Genomic DNA, 25,166 nt, shown 5'->3' with positions numbered 1-25,166 from the left:
GGTCACTGAGTGTATAGTTAAATAATATGGAAATTATGTGCTGCTAAACATCTTAGGATTCAAGTGATCATTAGGCTAAAAATATACTACAAATACAGAAAGATTACAGTTTTTTTTTTATTATTATTATTATTAGTCCTAGTGCCTGGAATGATAGATGCAGTGTCATTCACTTCAAAAATAAATAATTTTGAACTGTATTTATGTATTATCAACATTAAACGTAGGGCAAAAATTGTGTTTAGTCTAGCAGCAGTACATTTCTATGTGGATCACCTGCGTTAGGACTTTGCCTTCACTGTGTATATTATAAGTGAATGAACAATGAACAATTATAAGTCAATGAACACTCATGACACTCTGTCTTGGAGCTAGCTCACTCTATAGTGTGAAAAATGGAACAGTGATAACAACTGATGACTAAAGTGCAGATTAAAAAACTAATAAAACACTTCATTTAGGGTGAACCGTATTTTACACAATTTTAGCATTATAATCTAAATGAAGACAGTGTCTAACACCAAGTAAACATAGGTGGTAATAAGCAGTTATTTACTGTAACCCTTAATGATATGTGTATAGGCCAAAGGTTCTGTTTTACAGAATATTATACGTACACGAAAATATTACAGAATGAAATGATAATTTAAAATGACAGGATTTCCATTTTTCATTCTTTGAACCATGGATGAGTGATATCACCGATTTGTTTTAATATCTGACACCAACTAGCTTATTATTTTAGTCATACCATAAAACTCGTAAATGTTGTTAAATCTATATTATGTGCATTTTCATTCAGTGGATGGTTCAGTTCATGGATAAGAAAACAAACTAAATTTTAGTTTTAAATTTTTAATTTTATAGTCATAATGTTAAAGTATGCATTAGACTGATAACCTGTTTGTTTGTCGCACTGAATAAGTGACAATGAAAGAGAAACATTAGTTGGAGTTGGGATAGGGATTTATATGTTTATGCAGAGGATTTGACAATAACAGTCTCTGGTGAAAATTATCTTGAGTTCAGAGCTAAATGTTGAAAACAAGTCAAAGCCTGTGTGTATGGGTCTTTAAACACAGCTGCATCTAATAGCTTTTCAAACCTACTGTTTTATTATATTTCGCCTGCGCTCTATATAAAAGGACTGGAATTAGCTGTATTTTTTATTCTTTTTTTCTTTTCATTTTGCTCTAGCTGGTTTAGATACGTAATCCCGAGATTGGTTCATTTCGGAGAACTGTGACTAATAGTGGTCCTTAATGTGTCTGGTAACTGCCAAGCAGATGTTTGCACTTAGCATAAGTGCACAGTACCTTAAATAAATTGTCAATGTAATTATCTGTTATGGAAACACATTAATGGAAAAAAAAACACAGAGAGTAAAAACACTGATAATACATATTTATATACATACACATTTATACAAAGTCCGAATGCTCATACCCGTGTCTTTTCATCTTTTAGCATCTCTTTTGTTGTATTTTTTTTTTTTAAAGGAGAACTATCCTTTTTTTTCCCCCCAATACACAAAGACAATAGGCCACAAATGCAACATAAAAAATTACTGCAAGAGAGAGACCGAATGAAACTGTCATTTAGGAGAGAACATAAAACCAGCAATGTGCTCTCCTAAACCAGACCTCTAGATGTGGCAGGATGATTTCTGGAGCCTACTTTACTGTAATAGTTGCTACAGTGGACTTCTTCTGCCTATACAGAGAAATAGTAACACTTAAACTGAAGCCCACAGCCACCTCACGAGAGTTGTATGACTGTCATGAACACTACAAAAACACATCGTACATTATTTGTCTATTGATTTTAGCAGCTGTTACATCAGATTTAAGTGACATGTACAGTACCTGATTTTGCACCACTGACAGGAGGTTGTACGTGGTGAGATGATGGTTTTTCGTTCAACACTTGTATATGTCTTATGTCTTAAAGTTCTTCGGTTTTTAAAAGAAGCGTACAACCAGTAAAGAAAGTGCAAGAAGGTAGCTACCTAAACGGCAACGAGTTAACGCAAGTCTCACAAGTCTAACAGATGCAGCTGTCAAATTTGCATAATACTTTATATATGTTTGGCATTCAGGTTACTTTTTTAATGTTTACATAGCACCACCCATCACATTGCAGGGCATTCTAAGTCTGTAATCAACCATGACAATGTAACACAGTAATCAGAAGTAGAAAATGAAAAATATGCATTCACAACACAGCTAACACTGCTGAATTTGACAACTGCACCTGCATTTTAGCCCCAGTGAGGATGTTTTGTAATTTTCTTTTAAAAATGTCTTTCTATGGGGATTTGTTGTCAAGTACTCATTTCAAACAAAAAAAAATCCTTAATCATCGTTTATCCAGTATATACAGGAAGATTGACTGATTATACACAATCTGGAGTCAGAGCAAAAACTCCTGACTGGGGCTTTTAAGACAAGGAGATGACTATTTTAGGTTTGTTGTGCTCTGTAGATCAGAGGATAAAGGCTGAGAGGAGAGGAGAGGGCAGAGAGGGTTCCTGGAGAGGGGAGGGTTAGATCACAGCTGGCGGTTCCTGGAATTAAAGGTCCATTTACTGCTGTTCTTAAAGGAGACCAGGTCACAGTCCCAGCTTCAGTCTGACTCTCACCAACCCAGGCTCCAACTGAACAAGACCAAGAAATAATAAGCAGAGCACATGTTAATCCCACATTTCAGAAAACACAAAACATATGATAAACATTATTCATTATTATTTTAACCCAGCACTGGATTATTCTTAAAAAATATAAATAAATCAGTATGATTGCTGAAACAGGACGTTTAGTTACAGAGCATGGTTAAATTTTTCATGCCATGGCATCTATTTATGATTTGTTGCAACTAATTTTTGTCCACTAGGTGTAATAAGAAGAACTTTATGAAGTAAAATCGGCATCCAGAAAAATGAGCAATCAACGGTACATTTAACTGTATTCAAACTGTATGGATTTGTGAAAGAGAGTATTATGAAGATTAGGATTTGTTAAACAGCTGATATAAATGGTGGGGTTCTGCCACACCTGCCCCTGTGAACAAGCCTCCACTGATGCATTTCACAAGAGCTGAAACGATCCATCAAATTTAATCTAATATGCTGTCTAATATACATCTCTTTTATCTAATATACATCTCCTGCAGGATGATTACCAGTAATAGTTGGTGTGCAGGCCCTGTCTGAGGGTGGGGAGATTTGGTCAGGGTTGATTTGTACAGAAACAAGGATGGGATATAGGGTGGCTCCTCTCTGGCTGTCTGGTGTATTCAGGTGGCTAAAGTGGAGCTCCTGTGCACTGCAGCTCTCCGCCCAGCTTTAATCTACACACACAAGGAAGTATTAATCACACACACAAGACATTCATGGAGAGCAGATAGCTTACATCATTCAGATCCTTTATGGTTCTCATGCACTGAGAGCAATCTGTACCGCCATCTGAGTACAAATGTGTCAGATCCAGAGCCTGATCGCTATATGTAACTGAATATAGTCATTAGATACAGGACATTTTGACATGCATTTCAACACAGAAACACATGCTTCTGGAGTGTGCAAACATGACACAAAACCTCTGAGACCAAGCTGAGGTAATAAAGAACTCATTTCTGCTTAAATGTACAGACCTAAAGGTACATGCCCATGCTTATATCCTTCAAGTACACTTTAAATATTAGTATTATGTTAACGCAGACCATTTGGGAGCAGGATGTTAATACTATAGAGCTAAATTCTATTATACTATGAACACTTTCCCCTTCTGAACAGACGTGTGATATTTTTTTATCTTTAATCCTTGACAATGTCCATAATTGTCCATAATTAATGAAAATTATAAAGATATATATATAAAGCATTCCTTTTTAATTAGATATTTCATTTTGAGTATTTCAATAAGAGATCTTATTTATTAAATAAAAATAAATCGATCACAAGGTGTTGATTAATTTTTCTATAACAGCAGTTCTAACGGTAGTCTTAGCTGTGGTATTAATCATAAGGTGTATATTAATGCGCTCGTTTGAATATCATATCTGTAACCCTAGAATTTCCCTCATGGGAACATCTATCTATCTATCTATCTATCTATCTATCTATCTATCTATCTATCTATCTATCTATCTATCTATCTATCTATCTATCTATCTATCTATCTATCTATCTATCTATCTATCTATCTATCTATCTAATAACAGCTCGTTTACAGGGACTTGTATAGTGCACACTCCACATAATGTACGACTATTAATAAACCAATTAAGAAAATGAAAAGAAAAACATCTACTCATTTAAAGATGGAGTCTCGAATGAAGGAGTCTCACACTTTGTAAAAAAAGGCTCAACATGTGTTCCACAGTTAGAGAGACTTCAGAGGACTGAAGAGCTTTCCATATTCTTGGTAAGATGCATTTTTGGTCTTATTAATTTGAAAGTTGAGAAACAAGTAGAACTTGTCATTTTCTTTATTTTACTAATTTGTATGCTTGCAATAAAATATACTTCAGACAAGAAGGAAGCTATTTCAGATATTTGAACTCGCTGTGACCTTGACCCTTTGGATCCATTCATTCTAATCAGTTTATTTGCTGGTTTCAGTATTAATTCCATATGAATATTCAACCATTCGTTCTTGAGATCATGCCAGTGAGAATCTCAGACATATACATGGAAGGAAGGACACACAGACAACCTGATAAAGAGAGTCATGCCGTGAGGGAAAAATTATGTTTATAGCTATCTTGTCTTGTGGATGTTCAATAATGTTAAACATAACCTAAAACATGACACGATGTGCCATTCTTTAATAAAATAGCATTTGCAATCATTAGCAAACCGCTTTGTGGAATAAAAAACTCCAGAACATGCTCTTATACAAAAATAACAGCCCGCACCACTGTACTTATTCCTTATACAGTATATTACACATGGGTTATTACTGTTAACTAGTAACACATCAACTATCTAATACTTAAGGAAGCTAGTTAGCTAGTTAAGGAAACCGTCATGCAAAGCATACAACCTGATGTATTGTATCCTTGGATATTTGACATTTAACGCAACCTTATGGTAAGGATAATGTTTCAGTACTTCCTCAATGAGTGTTAAATGTCACATGCTTTATTATGAGAAAGCTTTCTCTGCATGCCATACGGAAATCATGAGAGATGCCTGAATTATGTAAGATGCAGCTTTGCCACCATGACCGGGCTGCCACCATGTTTTTAGCACTGTCATTTTAAAAGGTTACATAAGTACTAATATAAACTGTGCCCTTAATTAACGGGGGTGAGACAAATTTGTTTGGATGTGGAGTGAAGGAAATGGAGAAAGACAGCAAGCGAGTGTTACATGCGGATCCAAAACAGCACAAAAAATGGCAGACAAGTCTAAACAACATAAAGGGCAATGAGATACACAGGCCACATTTTAGCAGCACAAAGAGGGAAAGTATTTATTAAAAAACACACACTAGCCTTCAAGATGTGAGCCGAATTTTCAGTTAGTAACAGACTGGTACAAATGATGGCTTGAAATGTTATGGAGGTTAATATGTGTGTGTTGCTGGATGTTCTTGCATGGCTATGACGGGAACAGCGTGGCATGGGGAAGAAAAGGGCTGCTGAGGTTGGCTTTTTATACAAACATCAAACAAGTGCTCACCCTTCTAAAACAAAAATGGCTGCCAGAGCGACTACGCCCAAATGCCCTCCTCATCATCCTATTGGTTAAGATGGCAGGGGTTCAGCCAAGTGCAGCATGGGAAAGAAGATCCGGTTAGTGTGTGAACAGTTCCAGGTAGAAGTGACTGCCAAATAAAGACCCAGGTTCAGTTTGGTATGTTTGGCACTTTGAGATACTTCCCATTATTTTGCAATATAAAACTAATCCTGGATCTGTACTTAGCGACAACTTCTACCGATGTGAATCAGAGAAACACCTGTAGGCTTCATGATTATCGAGAGATGAGTCTGCATTAGAGTTGGGATCAGTTCCATTTCATTTACCCTGGTCAAAGGAGTGAAAGGGAAAGTGACACCCATATGAAAAGGATATCCATTTCCTATTCAAATACCATAAAAATATACTGCAAAAGAGCAGCAATTGAATGGAAATGACCTCAGCTCTGATCAGGGGTCTGCTACCTTAAAATGGTTTGCTATGAATGAGAATTTTTTTATGAACATTTTTAGATTCATCCATATTTTAAAAATGCTGAGATATTAAATAATAAATGAAAAAGAAGATGATGGCAATGGCAGAGTATAATACATTTGAGAGACTGTGTCTGGGCAGTGGATTATGACCTGATCAGGGGATTTTGGAGATTTGTGGTTGGTCTGGTCGGGTGGTGTTTTCAGATGACCGTCGTCGTAGTTATCCGCCATGAGCTTCATCCGATTCTGTGTCTAGGAAAAAGGGGGAAGTGCAGGTGTGATTGAAAACCACGGAGAAGAAAGGAGGAAAAGAGACAGAGAGTAGGAGAGCAGGTAAAAGGGAAAAAGAGGAGTAGTTATGCAATAGCACACTGGACTAGCAAGCTACTGAAAATGTGTGCAAGCCTCAGGATTCCAATATACAATATGATTAAAGTAACTTTTCAAAATCAGTTCTTGATGATACACTGAACCTGCCATGATATGATAAGATTTTTGGTCAGAATCCGAGGTAGGTCTACAGTTAATTCACAGATGCTGATGACATTGAGAAGGATTTAGGATTTTAGTAAATCGAGCATTTAGGAATTATAATAAATATGAATTGGTTTATAATAAATGAATACAGTTGTTGTCTTTTAAAGCAGTGCATCAGTCCAATCTTCCTATCGTAATACCCCTATTATTTCACAGCATCAAGACAACAATCCTCACACAGCAAGAAGTTAATTAAAAACTCCTGAAGCCCAGCTGTATTGTCTCTGTCATTAAGCATTAAACAACATGGTTTCTAGTGGCAACCAAACAAACAACTTGACCTTAAAAGCTACAAGCACACACACACACACATACACACTCATATGTAAACACACACACGCGCACACACACACACACACACACACACACACACACACACACACACACACACACACTGTCCCAGCCAGAACCCTATGATACAGTCCGTACCTGCTGTTTGAGCTGCTGCACCAGACGGTCCTTCTCCCTTCGTAGCTGCGCCACTTCCTCATGCGTCTTTTTCTTTTTGGACGAGGACAGCTCCAACAGGGCAATGTTAGCATCCTTCTCACTGATAGCAGCCAACAGAGCCTCCTGTCTATAGGACACAGGTACTGTCACTTTAAAAGGCAAGTCAAATACCACTTCAGTTAATTCCCACTACAGCACATTTTCCCCTGACAGCACCCTCAATAGAAGCAGCAGTACCCAAACGGCAGCGTGTATATATATATATATATGTACATCGCAACTGCTCGATTTTCACCAAATTCACGCCTATATAAAATTAATGTTTATGCTCCATTTTCTAAACATCAGATGACCGATAGTTTCTCCATGAGTAAAGTAAGCATGACTCATTTTCTCTGCCTCTGTTATCTCTGCACAAACATTCGAAGAAAGCAACTCCCACAGGTCACTAATATGAATCTCATGCCGTTTTAAAGTTCAGTTCATCACCTACTTTGACACATTGATGGCATGTATGACTCAACACCCCAACTAATCGTGCAAAAAGCCTCTAAGTTTCCATATCATATCAACCTTCCCACGGTTTTTTCAAGAACTTTTCCAGAACTTCTTTTTCAGTGTTGTTGCAAACTTTACAGCTGTTGCTCAATAAAGGTCACCTTAGAATGACTCATTTCCATTATCTCTCAATAATACAATTCTTAACAACCCCTTACTGACTGAAAAACACACACACACACACAATTATACACATAATTTCTCAAGCAATTATTATTACTGGTTATAAAAGTGACTTGTTCCCTGTTAGAGATCAGTGCTACATATATACATACATCTTTATTTCTTGATAATTATCTTTATTATTATCTAAATAAAGATTAGAAATTTTAGAGATTTTTTTTTTATCACAGTAGATTTGGAGGCAGAAAATAACACCACAGTATGCAGTCACAGTTAACGTGGGATGTCACGTTGCGTACCAGTGAATGCCACAAAAACAGACATGTTATTATTTTTAGTTACATTGCAATATTGTGATACCGATAATGAAATATTTGCAATTCAACCTGTCATAAACCTCCTTCTACCCTCCCTTACTAACAAGACACATTTGCAGTTGCATTCTCTAAACCAAGTCTGTTTTTCTCACTTTCTTTTAAAAATCTGTATTTTTAATGCAGCAGTAAAATAAAGTGGTATGCTATGTGTTAAGTGCTTTTTCGAATCAGTAGTGAAAACTGTTTCACGTCTCCTTGGAAACCTATAATATTTAGAGTCAGAGCTGTCATTTAAGCTGTTTTTTAGACTTCTATGTAATAATATGTTATAATCACAGCACAACCTGAGGCATACAGAGGTGAGGGCGCATTACAATGTCGATGAATTTGGAACACCATATTTGATTTCTAACACACAGGTCACCAAATCCCTGAAAGTTAAAAAATGCAGCTTTAAAGCACATCACTATCAAGCCATCAAAAGAAAACACCAAAGATCCAAGTACATTTTCAAGAATTGTATAAAACCTGAATGTCAAACAAGTCCATGAAACATGCCAGATCTGATCAGAGTTGCAGTCTCTTCATTACAACAGCAATGTGACTTCTCTGGAACCCTACTCAACATAAACCTGAAATAATAGCATGTTTATATATTAGGTATTTGTTAGAAGATGAGGAAATACTCTAAAATATGCAACATCAATGTCTTAAAAGCCCTTCATACTTTTCCAGGATGAATGGAAATTCTGTATATTGACGTGCGATAGAAAGTCCCAAACACTGCCCGTGAAACACGTTTGTAATGATTTGAAAACCCAGAAAGAAAAAATAATCCATGTTTTAGGTCTTAAACTTGTTTGCATGAGAGATAAATTGGTTATGTAAGGCATTGTGAATGTGGCTCCAGCTTGACTGGCTGTCCTGTAAACTTCACAGTTTATGATTCGTTCTGTTTACAACACACAAGTTTGACAAGTGTGATAGTGTATGTGCTATTTCAAAGCCCACTTTGATAGTTATAAGCGCATCAGTTTTGTTATTGCTGTTTTAAACGTCTTATTGTACAATCTGTCTCTAATCGCAAAAACGCCACTAAATACTAAGAAAACACTTAAACATCAGCTCATATGAAGCTACACTGTACCATACTGTGACCATACTGTAACAACGCTTACCAATCCTAGCTAGTATTGGACAACTTACTATCAAAGCTTGCTATCTAGACCGGATACGTTATTATCAGTAATTAAGATGAAATTAAGATTAATTCAGGTAATGAGGAGGTCGTTTGCTAATTTAGTTGCACTGCTTGTGCATGTTGGGACATTGGCAAAGAAATATTTTTGAAATATTCGAAATGTCATAAATCTCCTTATAATCCCTCACTAATTGTTAACAGCACTGTAGTGAGGTTTGTTTTTTATTTACGACATGCTTGTCCTCACTCGACACTTAGCTGAAAAGTTTGGAAGCTGTCTAAAGCAAATGCTGGAGGTTGAGAAAAAAAAGCGACCAACAGTGGAAGCACTCTTAACGACTAACTTATGTTGCAAAGTCCTAACAAAGCCTTACATCAGCAATGTGTACTGTATACACTGGAGTAGATACAGTAGCTGTGTGACTTACTTCATCTCCAAAACTTCCTCCAAATGCCTCCTCCTCTCTGCCCTCAGAGTGGTCAAGTGGGCCTCCTTCTCGGCCAGAGACTGCTGAGTGGATGACATCTTGGCTTTCATGGACTCAAGCTCCTGCTTCACCTTCTCCATTGCCCCGAGCAGCTCCTCCATCTGTTTAACAGACAGAGAGATGAAGAGCTGATAGACAGCCCACTGTCCTGTGACTGTCATCAACATATCACAAACTAACCACTGAATCCAGGTTAATTCAGGCTGATGGCTAAAGGCCTTGATTTTGAGTGCTTATTGATTTACACGATCAAATGTTGCAAGGCTCTGAAAACGCTTAAATCCTAAAAAAAAATCAATTAAAGTCAATTAAACTGGTGCCATCTATTTTGAGAGGGGTTTTGAAGGCATAGCTTGATACGGTGATGATACCTTTAAAAGGATTAATATGTTTTAAAAATATGGTAGCCAGCTTTTTAAAGAATATACACATTAAGAGATCTGTATGCTGTTCCCAAGCCAATTGTTGAACCCAGGAGGACCAAAGATGCAATTTACTTGCTTCCTCTCTTTTTCGAAGAGCAGTGGCTCCACTGTGACGTTCTCTTGCATTGTCAAGCTCCTCACACCATCCCTCAACCCTGCAGAAGAACCTTATTTCTGCTGCTTATAGCTATGAGTTCTTCTTTTGTTCACTTGGTATGATTTATTCTCTTGGTCTCTCCCCACAACTCATGGCCATAGTTTTTATTTTAAAGTATGATTTTTGATGACAACCACTAATTATAAATTTATATGTGAAGTATTTTATATAACGCAGGTCTTATTTTTCCATACCTGTTTCTCCTGGTGATTCCGTGCCGCCTCCTCCTGTGCCAACACCATCTCTCTCTCCGCTGTCATCTGTACGCTCTCCCTCAGCGCCTCCTCCAGCTCCTCAATACGCTCTGCCTTCTGCCGCAATGACTCCTGGGATGGAAGAAGTACAGTTCACAAAAGCACAAAAACCTATGATGGAATCCAAAATGGGTCTCTTATTGCCTTAATGTTTAGGACCAAGCTGTTTTGGATTCAGCCAGTGAAATTAATGGCTGTGTTTTCTTTTCCTCACCTGCTGTGGGCCATCAATGGTGCTGCGGCCTTTGCCAGCCGGCTCCCTGTGTTTCCCAGACGGCTTCTTGCCTTGCTCTTTCATCTGCCTAGACGAGGATGGAGCAGATTGAGCATGAGAAACAGGCATGGCTTCCACTTAGACTCTGTCATAAAACTTTGATCATCGCTGTAAGGGGGGATGAACGAGTGTCATTTTGAATGCTATCTACTGTATAACAAAGTTTTCTGGGGAAAATGCAGCTCAGTATACTGGGGCCACAATATAACTTTTTTGATGCCTTGGATCAGAGCATGACAGAATTTTTGTTTGTAAAACAAAAATATCTGTCAAATAATTTATTCCTTGTGCTTGAGGATTAAAAGTCCAATAATATGCTAACACATTCAGTTTCGTTAAAGGATTTGGCTGGTTCTGAGCATGAATGTAAGCTGTTAAGATGCACATGTACTGTATGTACTAACCTGGAAGTCACACTACGTGCAGAATTTCAGGTGACAAAGTGAAAAGAAGGGAGACAAGAGCAGAAGTTCAAACACTACTCAGCAAGAACAGAAGCGTAAAAATGGTTTTAAATTGAACTCAAGTGAGAGGATGGTGATCCATTAAAAAAAGAGCAGCATCATTAAAAGAAACAGACATGAAAATGTTTTTGACAATAATGAATGCTTTCACACTGCAATTAAAGCAAACAAAGACATGAAGATGCTTTTACAGGAACACTGGTCTGACACTGACAAATGATCACTTTTAACATGAATGTCAACATGAGCTCTCTGACCTCTCCAGCTCGTTGATTTTCCTGTCTTTGTCATTCTTCTCGTTCTCCATCTGGCGTAAGATCTCTAGCAGTCGGTCGACTTCAGCTTGGGCCTTCCCAGATTCCTCTCTGTGCCTGGCCACATCAGCTTCCAGTGAGGCAATTCGTTTGGAGAGCTCTGAGTTCGCCTGTGCCTCAACAGCTGCGTTCTGGGCCTGAACGGATCAGCCAGATGTTAACAGCATGGTTATTACGCATTCAACAGTATCTGCCATTATTCCACCATAACTAATACCATCACAATGGCAAATAGTAATAACACTCATTTCTCCTTCACCAACACTAACTTTCTCTGACCCTTTCTTACCCGCTTTAGCTGGTTCTCCAGTTTAGAGCACTCTTCCCTCCTTTGCTCAAGGGCAATCTCCAGAGTTTTAAGTTTGGAGTCTTTTTTTAGCCCAGATGAGGCCAAGGATGATGCATGCTCTTTAAGGTCCAGCAAAGAATTCTGCACAGACAATAATGGAATAAAAAGACATAAAATCGCAAGTAGTTGTATAATTTAAATAATTCAGACTTGAACCTGTCTGTTTGAGATCTTAGCATTTAAAATGTACATTAACCAATACCTTTAGCATAAAAAACATCTGTATGAATGCTGTGAAATGGCATTGCACAGGATATTACCTCATCACCCTCGCTATTTCTGAAAACAAACCCTGAAACGGTGAATCGTGGGATTTTCATCTCAGCATGTATTAAATACTGTGTATATGCCGTTACTGAAGTCAGGAAATTTAAAGCATATTTATTCCATTTAAAAAATCCAACATGTTTTTTACATTAGTCTTCAGTTGAAGGATTTTCACTCTTCACTGACCGCATATTTAGTCTTTATCCATTTTGGGAATGGTTCTGTAATGAATTCCACCTCTCAGTGCACACTGTGGTTCCAATCACCACACACTGCTTTCACCATCGTGTGTTCTGTTTACAAACATGTGCTCATGTTTTCATTATAGCTCTGTCTCCAACCCTGTCCGGTCGTTCTTTGTTGCCCGAGTGTGTTCATCTGTTCTGTGTTAAATCCTTAACCAATTTGTCTAGTTATATCCTGTTGTGTCTGAGTATCCTCACAAAATCTTGTTTTTCTGCGCTGGGTTTTTCTAGTTTGAGTTCCCTGTTTCATGTTTATTATTTCTGTTTTTTTGTCATTGCGTTTGATTAGGGATTTATCGATAATACACCTTCCTGCTTGTGTCTGGACGCCTGAACGACATTCTGGCGGTTTTTTTCTTTTGCTGTAACAAAGTTCCCACTTTTACATGTTACAGGTCCCTTAAGGCAACATGGTTCGGCAATGAAAAAATTAAAGCAAAAAAGTCATTTATAAAATGATCATGCACTCACGGGCATGGGAAATTTGTTATTTTTTTGTAATCAGAAAAGTCATTGATGTGCTAGACTGTTGGAAAACATGGAAAAATATGATCCAGTTTCTAACTGTACACCTAATAAGTGAAACGACAAGATAAAGTACCAATGATGGAAACTGGACCTTATAATCAGTAATAATCACCTCTCGATCTGAAAGGTCCCCCTGCAGCAAGCTGACTTTCTCCTTAAGCTCTTTCAGCTCTCTTTTACTGCTGTCCAGCTCCTCTGCCTTTTCCCTCTCCTCCCGGTCTCTCTGCTCCTTCAGACGCTCAATGATTCTTTCCTGTAACGAGTGATAAATGAATTTGCGGTGACGCTTAGAATGACATATTTAGCATGAAAGGCTGTCTTACAATTTTTATTTTTATTTTTTATGAACATTTATTTAAATTATCTGCATACAGACTATATATAATTCTTTGGTTATGACTCAACCAGTTACCTTCTCAGCCAGTGAGTCCTCCAGGGTGCTGAGGACTGTATCTGTGTTGGATGTATCAGTCTGCAGAGACTTCACTCTTTCCCTCAAGCTGCTCATCTGCTTCTCTTTATCCCTCAGCTGCTCCTGCAGGTTCTCAATCTGGAAAATAATCATTTATAAATTTATATTCACATACACTACAGGGACTAGTATCAGGGACAGCATTTAAGTGTAAATTGCAACCTTTTTCTGTAGCACATTGATTTTTCGCTCTTTGACATCCAGCATGTCTTTAAGGTCATGGATCTCGCCGTTGAGTGTGCTCTTCTCCTCAGACATGTCTTGGATCTGCTTGCTCTTTTTGTTCAGCAGCGTTTCCTTCTCCTCAAGACGCAACCTCAGTGCATCCACCTGAGAGATTATGGAGTTAATAAGTCCAGAATAAAACTTTTTAAATTGTTAAATTGTTGGGTTGGTAAACCACCGATTGGCTTCCTACCTCTGTCTGTAAAATGGCAGCTCGCTGCTCTTTGGCAGTCAGGGACTCTTTGAGCACTTCGATGTGCTGTTTGCTATCAGAGAACTGATTGGTAAGCGTCTCAAGTTTGGTCTGCAGGCCAAGGAGCTGGGTGTCCTTCCTAGAGAGGTCCTGCTTCACCTGGTCCATCTGATTCACAGAAGACAGTCCAGTCAGAGTTACAAATATCACTTCTGTATTTTACAGAAATATCATGTTACAGGTGGTCTAAGGTCAAAGGTATACTGCAATCGTTACATTTATAATAATAAATGCTTGAACCAAGTTCTTTGCATCAATGATAGATGCATAGATTCAAAGCCAACCGTTTTATGATGGATGCTGGTGGAAAACTATATTACGTTTAATGCAAGACACTACCGGTATACTATGCCAATGATTTTTTTGCCAGTTAATTTTGATAAAATATTTAAAAAATATATATAAAATAAAAGTTGTTAGAAATTATGTAAGATTTAAAATGTCCCCTAAAGTCCCTCCATGACAAATACAATGTTCCCTGCCTGGATTAAGGTTACTGCGATCCACCATGAAACAAGGCTTGTGTGTGAGGTGTCTTGGTGTGCCGAAATGGCAACATGGAGCAATCTTGTTGATGGGGTGCAATGGCAGTCATGACATGTGATGGACAGTCTTTGGGAACATGGGCTGTCACTTTGTGAAAAGAATTTGTGTGTGAGAACAGATGTATTTAGTCTTACACCCACACACCATATAGACGCCTTCTAAATCTTCTAAATCAGAGGTGGTTGCTCTCCTATACCTCAGTTCCCACTGAAGGCAAGCCTTAAGCAGGTTATGGGGATATTCACCAGGGCCAGGCTGAAGGAGTTGGAGTTGGAGTTTTCCCCAGCTGAAGTTTTCCCCAGTGTATAAGAAGTAAATTTTAGGGGGGAATGGGGAGACGACGATTTTGATTGCTGTTGTGCTTCTGTATATGAGAAAGTACCCCCCTAACCCTCTTGTACTTGTGAAGGTACCCCCCCTTGTGGTACTGGAGCACTTCAATGGTCATGTTAGAAATGATGGGGATGCTTGAATGAATGTGATTTATAAGGCTCATAAAGGAAACTGACATATACAGATAAATATGCTAGCTCGAGTAAACAGGAAAAAAAGCTTTTCAGGAAAAACTAATGACCAAAATGACCATTTTTTACCTGTTATATCTTGCCTTAAAGAGAAGCAAACGGTATACTACAAACCAAAAATCAAGATACATTGGAATTGGACTTGCACTACCTTGTTCTTCATGAACTTGGTGTGGTTGCGGTAGACCTCCATTTGCTTGACCTCCTCTTGTCGCTCCTCACAAGTAAGCATGTTACTGGAGCGCAGCATCATGACCTGGTCCTCAAGCTCCCTTAGTCCTCGTTCCAGAGAGCTGATCTGCGAGTCCTTTACACACACAAGACACACACACAAAAGCCTCACAAAACCACACATCTGACATCCAGATTATGAATACAGTGTTCATTTCTGTGCACACTGCATGAAAAAGGTTTATATGTGCAAAACTGCAAACAATTAAACAAAAAAAAGAAACAATTCAGGGTTTTTGTCACGATCTCACCCACCCTGCTTCATCTCCTATTTTGGAGTGAAGTGTAGGCATTGCTCATGAAGAAAACAGAATCCTTTAATAACCATTTGAGCCCTTTAGTTTTCTTAAAACAAGTCTAATCTAAAACAATGATCCATCATCAGCCAGCATCTGGAAAGTCCCAGTTTATTACACAGTAATTCTTGCTGAAGCACATTATTCAGTAACTGCAGAGAAGCTAATAGGAAAGGTATGTAGTAATGAGTGTGAGGAATGTAAGTCTACTCCTGGGAGCTGAAGGGGTTCAGTATATTGGCCAAAGCAGACATAGTTTGTACCTTCATCTCAATGACGGTTTGCAGAGCTTTGGTTTTTGTAGACTCCGGTGTCCCTTCAAGGCGTCGATGCAGCTCCTGAAATCAGAGGCACATGCCTGCCACTTTGTTCACACCATAGACAGAAATAGAGCTTTCAGATGTGTCATTAAACCTTCAGGGGAAACTGCGTCTGCGCTACGAATTTGGCTCAACACTCTATCACTCTGCTACAGTCTTATGATCAACACAAAGTACTGTAAAAGCAAATAAGACTCCCTACAGATTCCCAGTTTCACAAATGAATTTTAACCCCATTTTATAAAAGGATAACAATGGTTTCGTGCAAAGGGATCACCCTTTTTGCATTGTTCTCATTTTTCTTTTCTATTCTTCACTATTTTACACCCAAAGTCTTTATATTTCACATTGCATGTGCCTAAGAACATGCTAATAGGAATTTATATGTTGCTCACTTCTCGCAAAGCCACCATCTCTTTATCACGCTGCTCCAGCAGGTTCTCCAAGTGATGTGCATGCATCTCAGCGTCTGCTAGACGGCACGTGAGCTCGTGGTCCTCCTCGCTGGACTTGCTTGATGGTCCTTTGTTGTGCAGCATCTCCAGCAGTTTCTTGACAGAATCATCACGTGCTACTAGTGTCTGACGCTGCGTCTCCAGCCGTAGCTCCATCTCCTGAATGGTGCGACGGAGCAGGACGAGCTCACGAGCTTGCCTTTCTTGTTCCTCGCCCGGTTCAAGTGCGAGCGGCTCCCCAGGCGGCTGGAGCAGCTGATTCAGGTCACGCTGGATGCGCAACTCAGCCTGAAGTGCCTGCACCGTGGTCTGCAGGTGCTGCCATGGATGAGACAGGAGGACAAAGATGATGAATAAAAAGTTTGTACTGCTCTCATTGACCACACATTGGCATAAGCAGGCAGTTAAAGCATTTGAGCATGTCAGTGAAAGCATGTACTGAGATGAACATACACCCTTTATGCCTATACCAATAAAGGTTTAAAATACAGCAACAATATATATTACAAGAATGCTACACTGTAACAGTAAAGGTCTTAAGATGAGACAGATATGAAAGAAAGTATTTAACTGTCCTAATGTTATTTTTTTCCAACATTAAAATACTGAAACAATACAGAAAAAAAATTCCTGTTACTTAAACCTTTTCTAAAGGTCTATAGTATTAATACATAAAGGATGGACTGTTTTGGAAAGGACACATTATATAAATTTATTTATAAATCAAAGGAAATACCATTAAAAATTTTCAAGTAAGCAAAATTTATATTCTTTTTCATAGCAGAGCAAATATGGTACATTGAATAAGACACGGCATGAAAAACTTTGGAGTATACCTATAATATTGGCAAAGCTGGGTTAAACATTAAACATGAGCTGAAAGCTAATTCTAAGAGAGCAAAGCTTGAGCTTGCCATGAATCACAGTTGCATATCTTTTACTTTCCCAAAAAGGTTGAATAAACTGAAAACCATAGGGAACAGTAACTCTCCAAACAGCAGACATTTACGGTGCACATGCTCAGTCTCTTGAGATGGCTGCAGACAAAATTGAGCAATGGTTTATCTGGAATAGACTAAATCCTCCAAGTCTATGTGTGTGTGCGTATATATATAGTATTCAATGCATCACATTTGAAAAAAGTCTGAACATAGGATAAAGAAATAGCTGACAAATTCGATATGGAAGCCAGGCGAGCGTAAGTGTCTTTGGCAGATGCAGGGTGTGTGTGTGTGGTATGGTGTAGTGAAGCAGAGAGGAGGGAAGATGGAGCCCCCATGTGGGCCATCTGGAAACCATGGTTTATTTACCATACATAACTGAGAACAGGACATTTTATGCCAAGGATACTGAGAACATAAAATCTCTAGGAAAAATAATATAAAAAAAATAAAAAATTAATATACCCCCCGCCCTTCCTGACTGTGTGATTAGTCATCCCTAAAATACATGTAGGCCATGTGTAAACTAACACATGGCCATAAGCCGTGTCACAACACCATGACTTACTAACATTTGACTTTGGTGTTTTGTCTTTAACCGAACCTTGACCATTCTGATTAGAGCAGCAGCAACAGAAAAGCAGTTATTGCACAATTACTTAACAACACATACACTCACACACGCACAAATGCTGGATATTGGATGGCACAATCTAATTAAGTTTAAATAAGCATGTTGCTAAATAGCACATAGTACTAATCAGTGTTCACGTATAATGCCTTTGAATATATCCGTGTAATTTTAACTGGGAACGAGCAGCATGACAATGCCTATCCCACCAAATTACACAGCCATCGTTAGCTTCCTTCACTACGCCCCTTCGTGTGTGGATGTGACAAGACAGCCATGTTGCTGTGAATCACAGTTTGAGACTAATCACTAAAATGAGAGGGCTCAGCACACGGCAGTAGAGAGCAGAGAGCGCAGCATTACCGAGGCTCAAACGGAGCACTGAAAATCTGCAAACGGACATCTTCAATTAGCAGCTCAAACATCTAGCGCTCAGCAGGGCAGTAGGACATTAGATTAGCACAATGTGGTGTAGGAAGCAGGAGTGTACAGGCATGCCGGGACCAGACCAGACCCTTACACTCTATACACATGGGAGGAAAGATTTCTGGAAGCTTGCAGAACAAAGCCTGATCCTGGGGATAATTTATTTCTGATATGAGTATCATTTTTAAACAATGAATATGAGATTTCAAAACAATAAAGACAGCCATCTAAACAATTGCCTGAAAAAAATTGGCTGCTTACTCTAATAGCAAAGCTCTTAAAATTAACTATCAGTGACTGAACTATAAACATGTCCTTTGGAGATACTGAGGAAAGTGTGAATAGTAAAACAGTCTCATCAAAATGTTTTTCTTTAAATTTGATTAATATTTGATTTGAACACCGTTTTGGAAATGATGAAACATTTGGGAAATCAGACAACTTCCTTTACATTATACATCCGGCAAGCAGTATAAAGTAAGGAAATTAATCAATATTTATGCATTTAATTGTAGGAGTCAATGTTTGCCATATTCTAAAGATTTAGCTGACTGCATGGATAAAATTTTAGTACTCTCTGTAATATCAAACATCCATGAGACTGATGAACACTCAGGATGTGACACACACTAATACCACTGGGATATGGAGAACAGTTTGACTTCGGATTGTTGACAAAAATCTTTAACTTTTTAGTATTTATCTAATGCTTGGCCTGAAGTAAATCACTGTACATCATGCACAGTGGTAAATATACTTTGCTTGTATAAGCTGTACCATACATTTTATACATTTTTTGCATGTAATGTTGACTGTACCATTTATTCTCTGTTCCAGGTTCACAACATTGCTAATAGCAAAGAATCGTGTCAGAGTCAGGGAAAAACTATGAACAAAAGCATGTATCATCTTTTGTCCTGTAAAGCTAAAGTTTTACAGCACATAGTGTTTACTGCACTGAGATCATAAAACTGCTGAAACGCTCCAAAATCATTCAGTTATTTATTGCTGTTTAGCATTGTAGGACTTTGAGCCTAAATTGTTTAGAGTATTATCTAGTGCAAAAATCCTGTATGAAAACTGTCTAAAGGTTACTGGAAACAGTGCCTCAAATCCAAGTATAACAGCTAGAAATAAAATCTAAAAACACACTCAATAAATTGTAAAGTATCTTCAGAGTTAACTTGCTGGCTTCTTGCTAAGCTACTAGCTATTGTCTGCTGGCTAGCTTGTTGCTAAGCTTCTCATTTTTGTCTGCTGTACTGCATTTTCTGTCCAAAACATTGCATGAATGTTTAAAGTTGCATAGTAGAAGAGTAACAATAGCCTCCCAGGCCTGTAACTGTACGTATGAAGCTTAAGTAGCTTTTTATGAGCTTTCAATGCACTGACAGACCAAACAAAACGCACACTTTCCATTTCCATTTTTTTTTTTTTTCACTTTGCATGTCAAACGTCTCAAGATGGGAAATGATGGAATTACAACTTGCAAATTACCACTTAAAAGGCACCACAAACACAACATTAGCCCTTGCTTCAACTCTACCTGAAGACAGCAATGCAGCAACGTTTTAGTTCTCTTCTCTTCATCTGTACACTCTTTTCTAACAGATTAGGTTCCAAAGATTCAACTAATGCTACTTAGTTTTAGATAAGATAAGATTAGATAAGTGTCATCCTAATATCACCGTCAACACATTCAAGTGATTGCTACCTAGCCTCACTTCGCCTCGGTGCAACTTGCACTGCATTGTGCTGAACTTTGAATCCAATGTTTGCTGTCTCCACAACTTATACAATGGATTTCTCATGAACATGAACTTAAACATCACTGGAAAATGGTGTATGAGAAAAGATGCTTTTGTTCTTTTGTTTTTGTTAGGGGTTAACAGTGAAACCTGACTGTTATCCCTTAATTTTTTAAGATTTTTTTTTTCTTAATTGTTTTCCCCAATTACACTAAACTAATGAAAATATAGCATCAGCTACCAAATTAGCACTAAACACATCAGTAATATTTCAATATTTAATATATTTCATGGTGGAGTTTCCTTTAATATTTAAGGTTTCAGGTGGCAAATTCTGTATTAATTATTAGACTCTGTTACGGGTAATACAGTAGATACAAATCTGTGGATTAACCAGTTATTACTGCATTATCACTAATTCATTATTTTAGTTTTAATAATATCTACAGTAACAAAATAATATCAGCAGACATGTTCCAAACTGTGTGACAGGGATGACAGTTTGTATTTCATTTTCTTGCTGAACACCGGGTTGCACAATTTATTTTATAGCCATCAAATTTTACTTTCTTCTAAGTGCACCTCAATACATTCTTACATGTCCATGCTAGAACTACAGACAGTGATGAATTAAAAGAAAAGGTGGTGGCTCTGTTATACTCTGGGAGGGATTTTGCTGGAATGGTTTGTTTTCACTTGTCCCCTTAGGGATATGCTGCAAATCACGTTCATGTTGTGATGAAACATTTCTATGGTGGGAATAGTCTCTAACAAGATGACTCCGCCCCCAGTCCATGGGGTATTAGTACTTACTGAATGGTTTAAAATGATATAAATCATAGGCTAGGGCACATTTGCAGTTCTTAGATATCAACTTAGTTGAAAAGAAATGACAGATGTTTATCGGACATATATATATAACAATATTATTCTAAGTAAGAAAGAAAATATAGTCAAATGCAAAGACTCAGGAGAATCTACAAACTGGAGAGAAGATAGTATTGAACTGAATAGGATTGAAGATAAGATTGATCAATTTTAATCACACCAATTATCATAACAGTAGCAAAACTGGTCACAGATTCCCCCAAATGTACCATACATATATATATATATATATATATATATATATATATATATATATATATATATATATATACCATACATATATGGTAATCCTATATGTATATATATATATATATATATATATATATATATATATATATATATATATATATATATATATCTGTATATATGTATACTGCTCACCTGAGTCTCATCCTGAATGGCACGGTATTGCTCCTTCCACACCGCTATCTTGGAAGCCTCATCCTTGCGCAGCGCCCTCTCCTTCTTTAGCTCAGGGCTCCAGAAGGTCTTGATGGAGCTCATGGATGAGCTGAGTTTGCTCTCTTTCACCTCCACCTCCTTCCTCAAGAGCTCATTCTCCCTCAGCACCTCCTTCAGCTGCGCCTGCAGCTCCATGATGGTGTTGTCCCTGGCCTGGCGCAATGAATGTGGCACGGTGGATGCTGTATGCAGCTCTCCTCCAAAGCTCATGGAGTCTGTGGACACAGTAGGCACCATGGCCATGTCAGGCGTGCTTCCGGTGACTGTGCCACGCACGCCATATGGGATGCTGCCCCCGAAGCGCCCGGTTGCCACTCCACTTTTTGGGATGTCGGAGGAGGTGGCGAGAGCCACCTCATTATCACTCATGTACATGGGACCAGACGTGGCATAAGCAGCGTTGAGAGACTGGATGTTCTCCATGGAAAGGGTTTTGCCCCCAGGGCCACCAGGTCCACCACCACTGCCCCCCATGCTGTTGGTGCGGCGGTGTCCCATTCGGGGTGAGCGCGGCAGTCGAGGAGATCGACCTGAGTTACCCTGGCTGTTCCGGCTCCCACTGTGGTTGCCTTCCATTTTGCTCACAGAGCGAGAGCTGCCGTACATTCTGAAAGACTACAACCAGTAGACAAACTGAAGTAAGAATAAATATGTACCGCACCCAAGCTGTTAAAAAACAGTCATTCTTCTTGCATGTAAGGATATATTCTTGCTTTCCCCTTTGCACAAGGACAACAGCTTTCTTTGAGCTGCCTGGGAGAGGATGGTCTGTCCGTGGCTAACGTGGAACACCTACTGTGCCCTGCAGAAAAATAAAAGATACAGCTTGTATATGAAAACATGGCATGCCAAAGGATAACTGCCATGTGGGTCACTGGGATGAAAGAGTCCACACCATTGTTCCAGTTAACTGCACGCAGATGGGCATTTAATCCTTTATCCTATTTCAATTAATATTAAGGCCTGAACTATGCCATTACTGTTCCACATGAAGCGTGCTCCATGTTACAACTACTCAACATTGCATAAATAACCTTGTCAGCTCATTATATAATGAAACATTTTACATTTATTTGCATAATTTTAGGTCACACCTCATGAAATACATCTAGACTACAAACCACCAGGTGACGGCTGTGCAAAGGAGAAAAGGTGGGGTTGCACCGTATTCACGCTCCATGTATCCCCAATTAAAGCGTTTAACAAAACAAAAATTGTACACTGTCGAGTTCAGACAGGCACGGATCTTTGCTGTCCGTTAAATAGTCATATATGTTAAATACTAGTTGGAGTCCATCATGGTTCATATATATCCTTATATCTAGGCGTGAGCTCTAAAACTCGGATGTGACCGAAGAGGCGCGAGATGCGCAAATACGAGCGCGTGCTCTAGCCTGCACAATTCTTATTTCCGTAACGGCTTCAGTTATTTTATTGTGCAGATTGTCCCAGCTCCCAGCACTATCACCTTGGTGCAGTTATTCAACTACAAGCATCCTCCCCTTGCCCTTCTCCAGCCATCCACCATTGTACCGGTTTGACTGCCTATAGAAGGTTATCCACTCCTCTTAAAAACCCACATTCTGTCATAAAACGAAGGAAATATTTAAGAAAATAAAATTGTTAACAAACGCTTTCGATCGTCAAGTATGTTCGTAAGATGCACACTAAATAATCATGCACATCCATTTCATTCATCGCAATGTATCTCATCCAGACATAATAGCAATCAATTTCTTGCAAAATCAAATTACCATCTGTTGTTTTAATCCATGTGTTCAAATGAAGTGTTGCAGCCTCCAGTGTCCAAACGGCGCGGTAAAGAAAGAAACCTATTTATTTTGCTTGATGATTTTTATTTTTTATTATTATTTTTTTTTATTATTTGCAGACATTAGCAGCATCCTTTCCCATCAGGGCTGGAAGGAGTTCGGTGACGTAACGCCTACGCTGCGCGCTCGCGACGTCCGCCTGCCTAATCGGAGTGGGCGGGGCTAACGTCATATATTATGAATCCCACGCAGGGGATCACGGAGTGAAGAGCCGCCATTTTGTAGTGTCTAATCAAACTGATGTATGGACTGAAGAACGGCTTCTTTAAGTGTCCAACCAAACATACATACACTCACCCTCCACTTTACCCAACACCTGTACTGCTACACATTCATGCAGATCTAATTAGCCAATCATGTGGCAGCAGGACAAGGCAAAAAAAAAAATCATGCAGATACAGGTCAAGAGCTTCAGTTAATGTCCACATCAACTATCAGAACAAAGAAAAAGTGTGATTTTGATCGTGACATGGATGTTGGTACCAGATGGTTATTGAATGGTTACATAAACTACTGATCTGTGAATTGTACACCCATCAGATAACTGTATGAAGTGTTCCTAATAAAATGGACAGTGTGTGTATATCATTGGTCCTCATGGTGTAATTATATACTTTAATACTTTTTTTTTATTTGGTCCACAACATTTACAAAATACACAGTAGTGTAGAAGTCAAGAATTTACCACTGCAGTGACAAGGAAAGGTGTACTTTAGTACTTCTCACAGAGATTGCAGCTATATGAATTGCTTAAAGTGAGCTGGAGTAAGCGAAGATGATCTGGAATGGTGTTATGACATCTTCAGTAATAAAATTCTGAGTCTGTACCTGTGGCATGTTGAAAAGCAGGAACCAAACTCACAGTCACTGCATCACAGAAACAGTATGGACCACAGCTTTGCAATAGTTTTCCTCATCCCTCTCCCCAGACGTGCAGACAATGGTTTGGCATGTTGGCAGACAATGGGTTGGCATTGTTTTGTGATCATTTTGTAACATTTTTTTTTATATATGCCTTGGAAAATTTGACCTCCTGCCACTTCACTTTCAGAGATTCATCACCTTCAGTTTTAACTGTATAGCACTTTTGATAATGACCATTGTGGCAAAGCAGCTTTAAAAAATGTTGAAATTCATGATACATTTTTTTAAATTGATAATTTATATCATCAAAGAGCAAGTCAGAGGCAACTGGCAAGAAAATTTTTTCCCTAACTCAGTGAGTGTTTAACAACCCGCTTGAAACTAATGAGCTTTCAATGCTCATACCAGTCCAGTCAATCAAATAATTTGATTATTGGTGGTCCTGTGGTGGAGTAATTCTGACAAATTTAGGCTGTATTCAGTAAATCTTCAAAAGAAAACCTAGCTGATGGGTGTACCTGATAAAATGGAAATGTATAAAATGATGACTCAGAAGTGCCTAACAGTGGATTCACACTAGCAAGTGACAGAGCAGCATCAGGCAACTATTCATTTCCTGTGGCTTTGCACCACAGAGCTGTGATTTCACACACCAAAAACAGCCCACAAAAGCCTTGGAAATTAGCTGAGGAGGAGACACAGATAAAACATACTAACATTACTATAATCTAGACTTCCCCTCTAATAGCCCAATCCCAAGATTTATTGGAAAAAAAAACAGACTGGTACAAAATGAGACACATAGCACAAGGCAGCAAGAGTGAGAGAGAGAGTGTGTATAAAAAAATTAAAAAAAAACGGGAAGATGAAGTGAGCTTTAATAGAATATAGGAAATAATGTATGCAGGAAACACTCAAAAG

General features: G+C 38.5%; 1 protein-coding gene across 7 annotated transcripts; it reads right to left on the bottom strand.

Moving 5' to 3' along the window:
* Positions 1-1,389: 1,389 nt before the first annotated feature.
* erc1a (ELKS/RAB6-interacting/CAST family member 1a) lies at positions 1,390-23,492 on the bottom strand. 7 transcript variants are annotated; one of them, XM_058398032.1, is made up of 19 exons: positions 23,304-23,492; positions 21,469-22,351; positions 16,394-16,771; positions 15,942-16,016; positions 15,303-15,458; positions 14,022-14,189; positions 13,766-13,933; positions 13,544-13,681; positions 13,244-13,384; positions 12,032-12,172; positions 11,686-11,879; positions 11,369-11,380; positions 10,905-10,992; positions 10,631-10,762; positions 9,795-9,955; positions 7,147-7,294; positions 6,331-6,432; positions 3,181-3,348; positions 1,390-2,656 (listed from the first exon to the last, which is right to left on the bottom strand). In XM_058398032.1, the coding sequence occupies exons 2-18, from the start codon at positions 22,153-22,155 to the stop codon at positions 3,295-3,297; spliced, it is 2,943 nt and encodes a 980-aa protein (XP_058254015.1). In that variant the 5' UTR covers positions 22,156-22,351; positions 23,304-23,492; the 3' UTR covers positions 1,390-2,656; positions 3,181-3,294. The 7 variants fall into 7 exon arrangements, with proteins under 7 accessions (XP_058254015.1, XP_058254011.1, XP_058254012.1 ...); XM_058398028.1 differs by having other exon boundaries at positions 21,469-22,164; XM_058398029.1 differs by having other exon boundaries at positions 6,331-6,426; positions 21,469-22,164.
* Between the last annotated feature and the right edge of the window lie 1,674 nt (positions 23,493-25,166).

This window comes from Hemibagrus wyckioides, linkage group LG08, assembly GCF_019097595.1.
Source record: "Hemibagrus wyckioides isolate EC202008001 linkage group LG08, SWU_Hwy_1.0, whole genome shotgun sequence".
Taxonomy (NCBI): Eukaryota; Metazoa; Chordata; class Actinopteri; order Siluriformes; family Bagridae; genus Hemibagrus; species Hemibagrus wyckioides.
The sequence above is the reverse complement of the archived record's forward strand: the minus strand, read 5'-3'. Positions and strand labels throughout refer to the sequence as shown.

Coding starts and splice junctions, on each gene's coding strand:
- erc1a (XM_058398028.1), bottom strand. Junction 10,763..10,904: donor CCATTGATGGCCCACAGCAG/GTGAGGAAAAGA, acceptor CTTCCATCCCAG/GAGTCATTGCGGCAGAAGGC. Junction 7,295..9,794: donor GAGGAAGTTTTGGAGATGAA/GTAAGTCACACA, acceptor TGTGTCCTATAG/ACAGGAGGCTCTGTTGGCTG.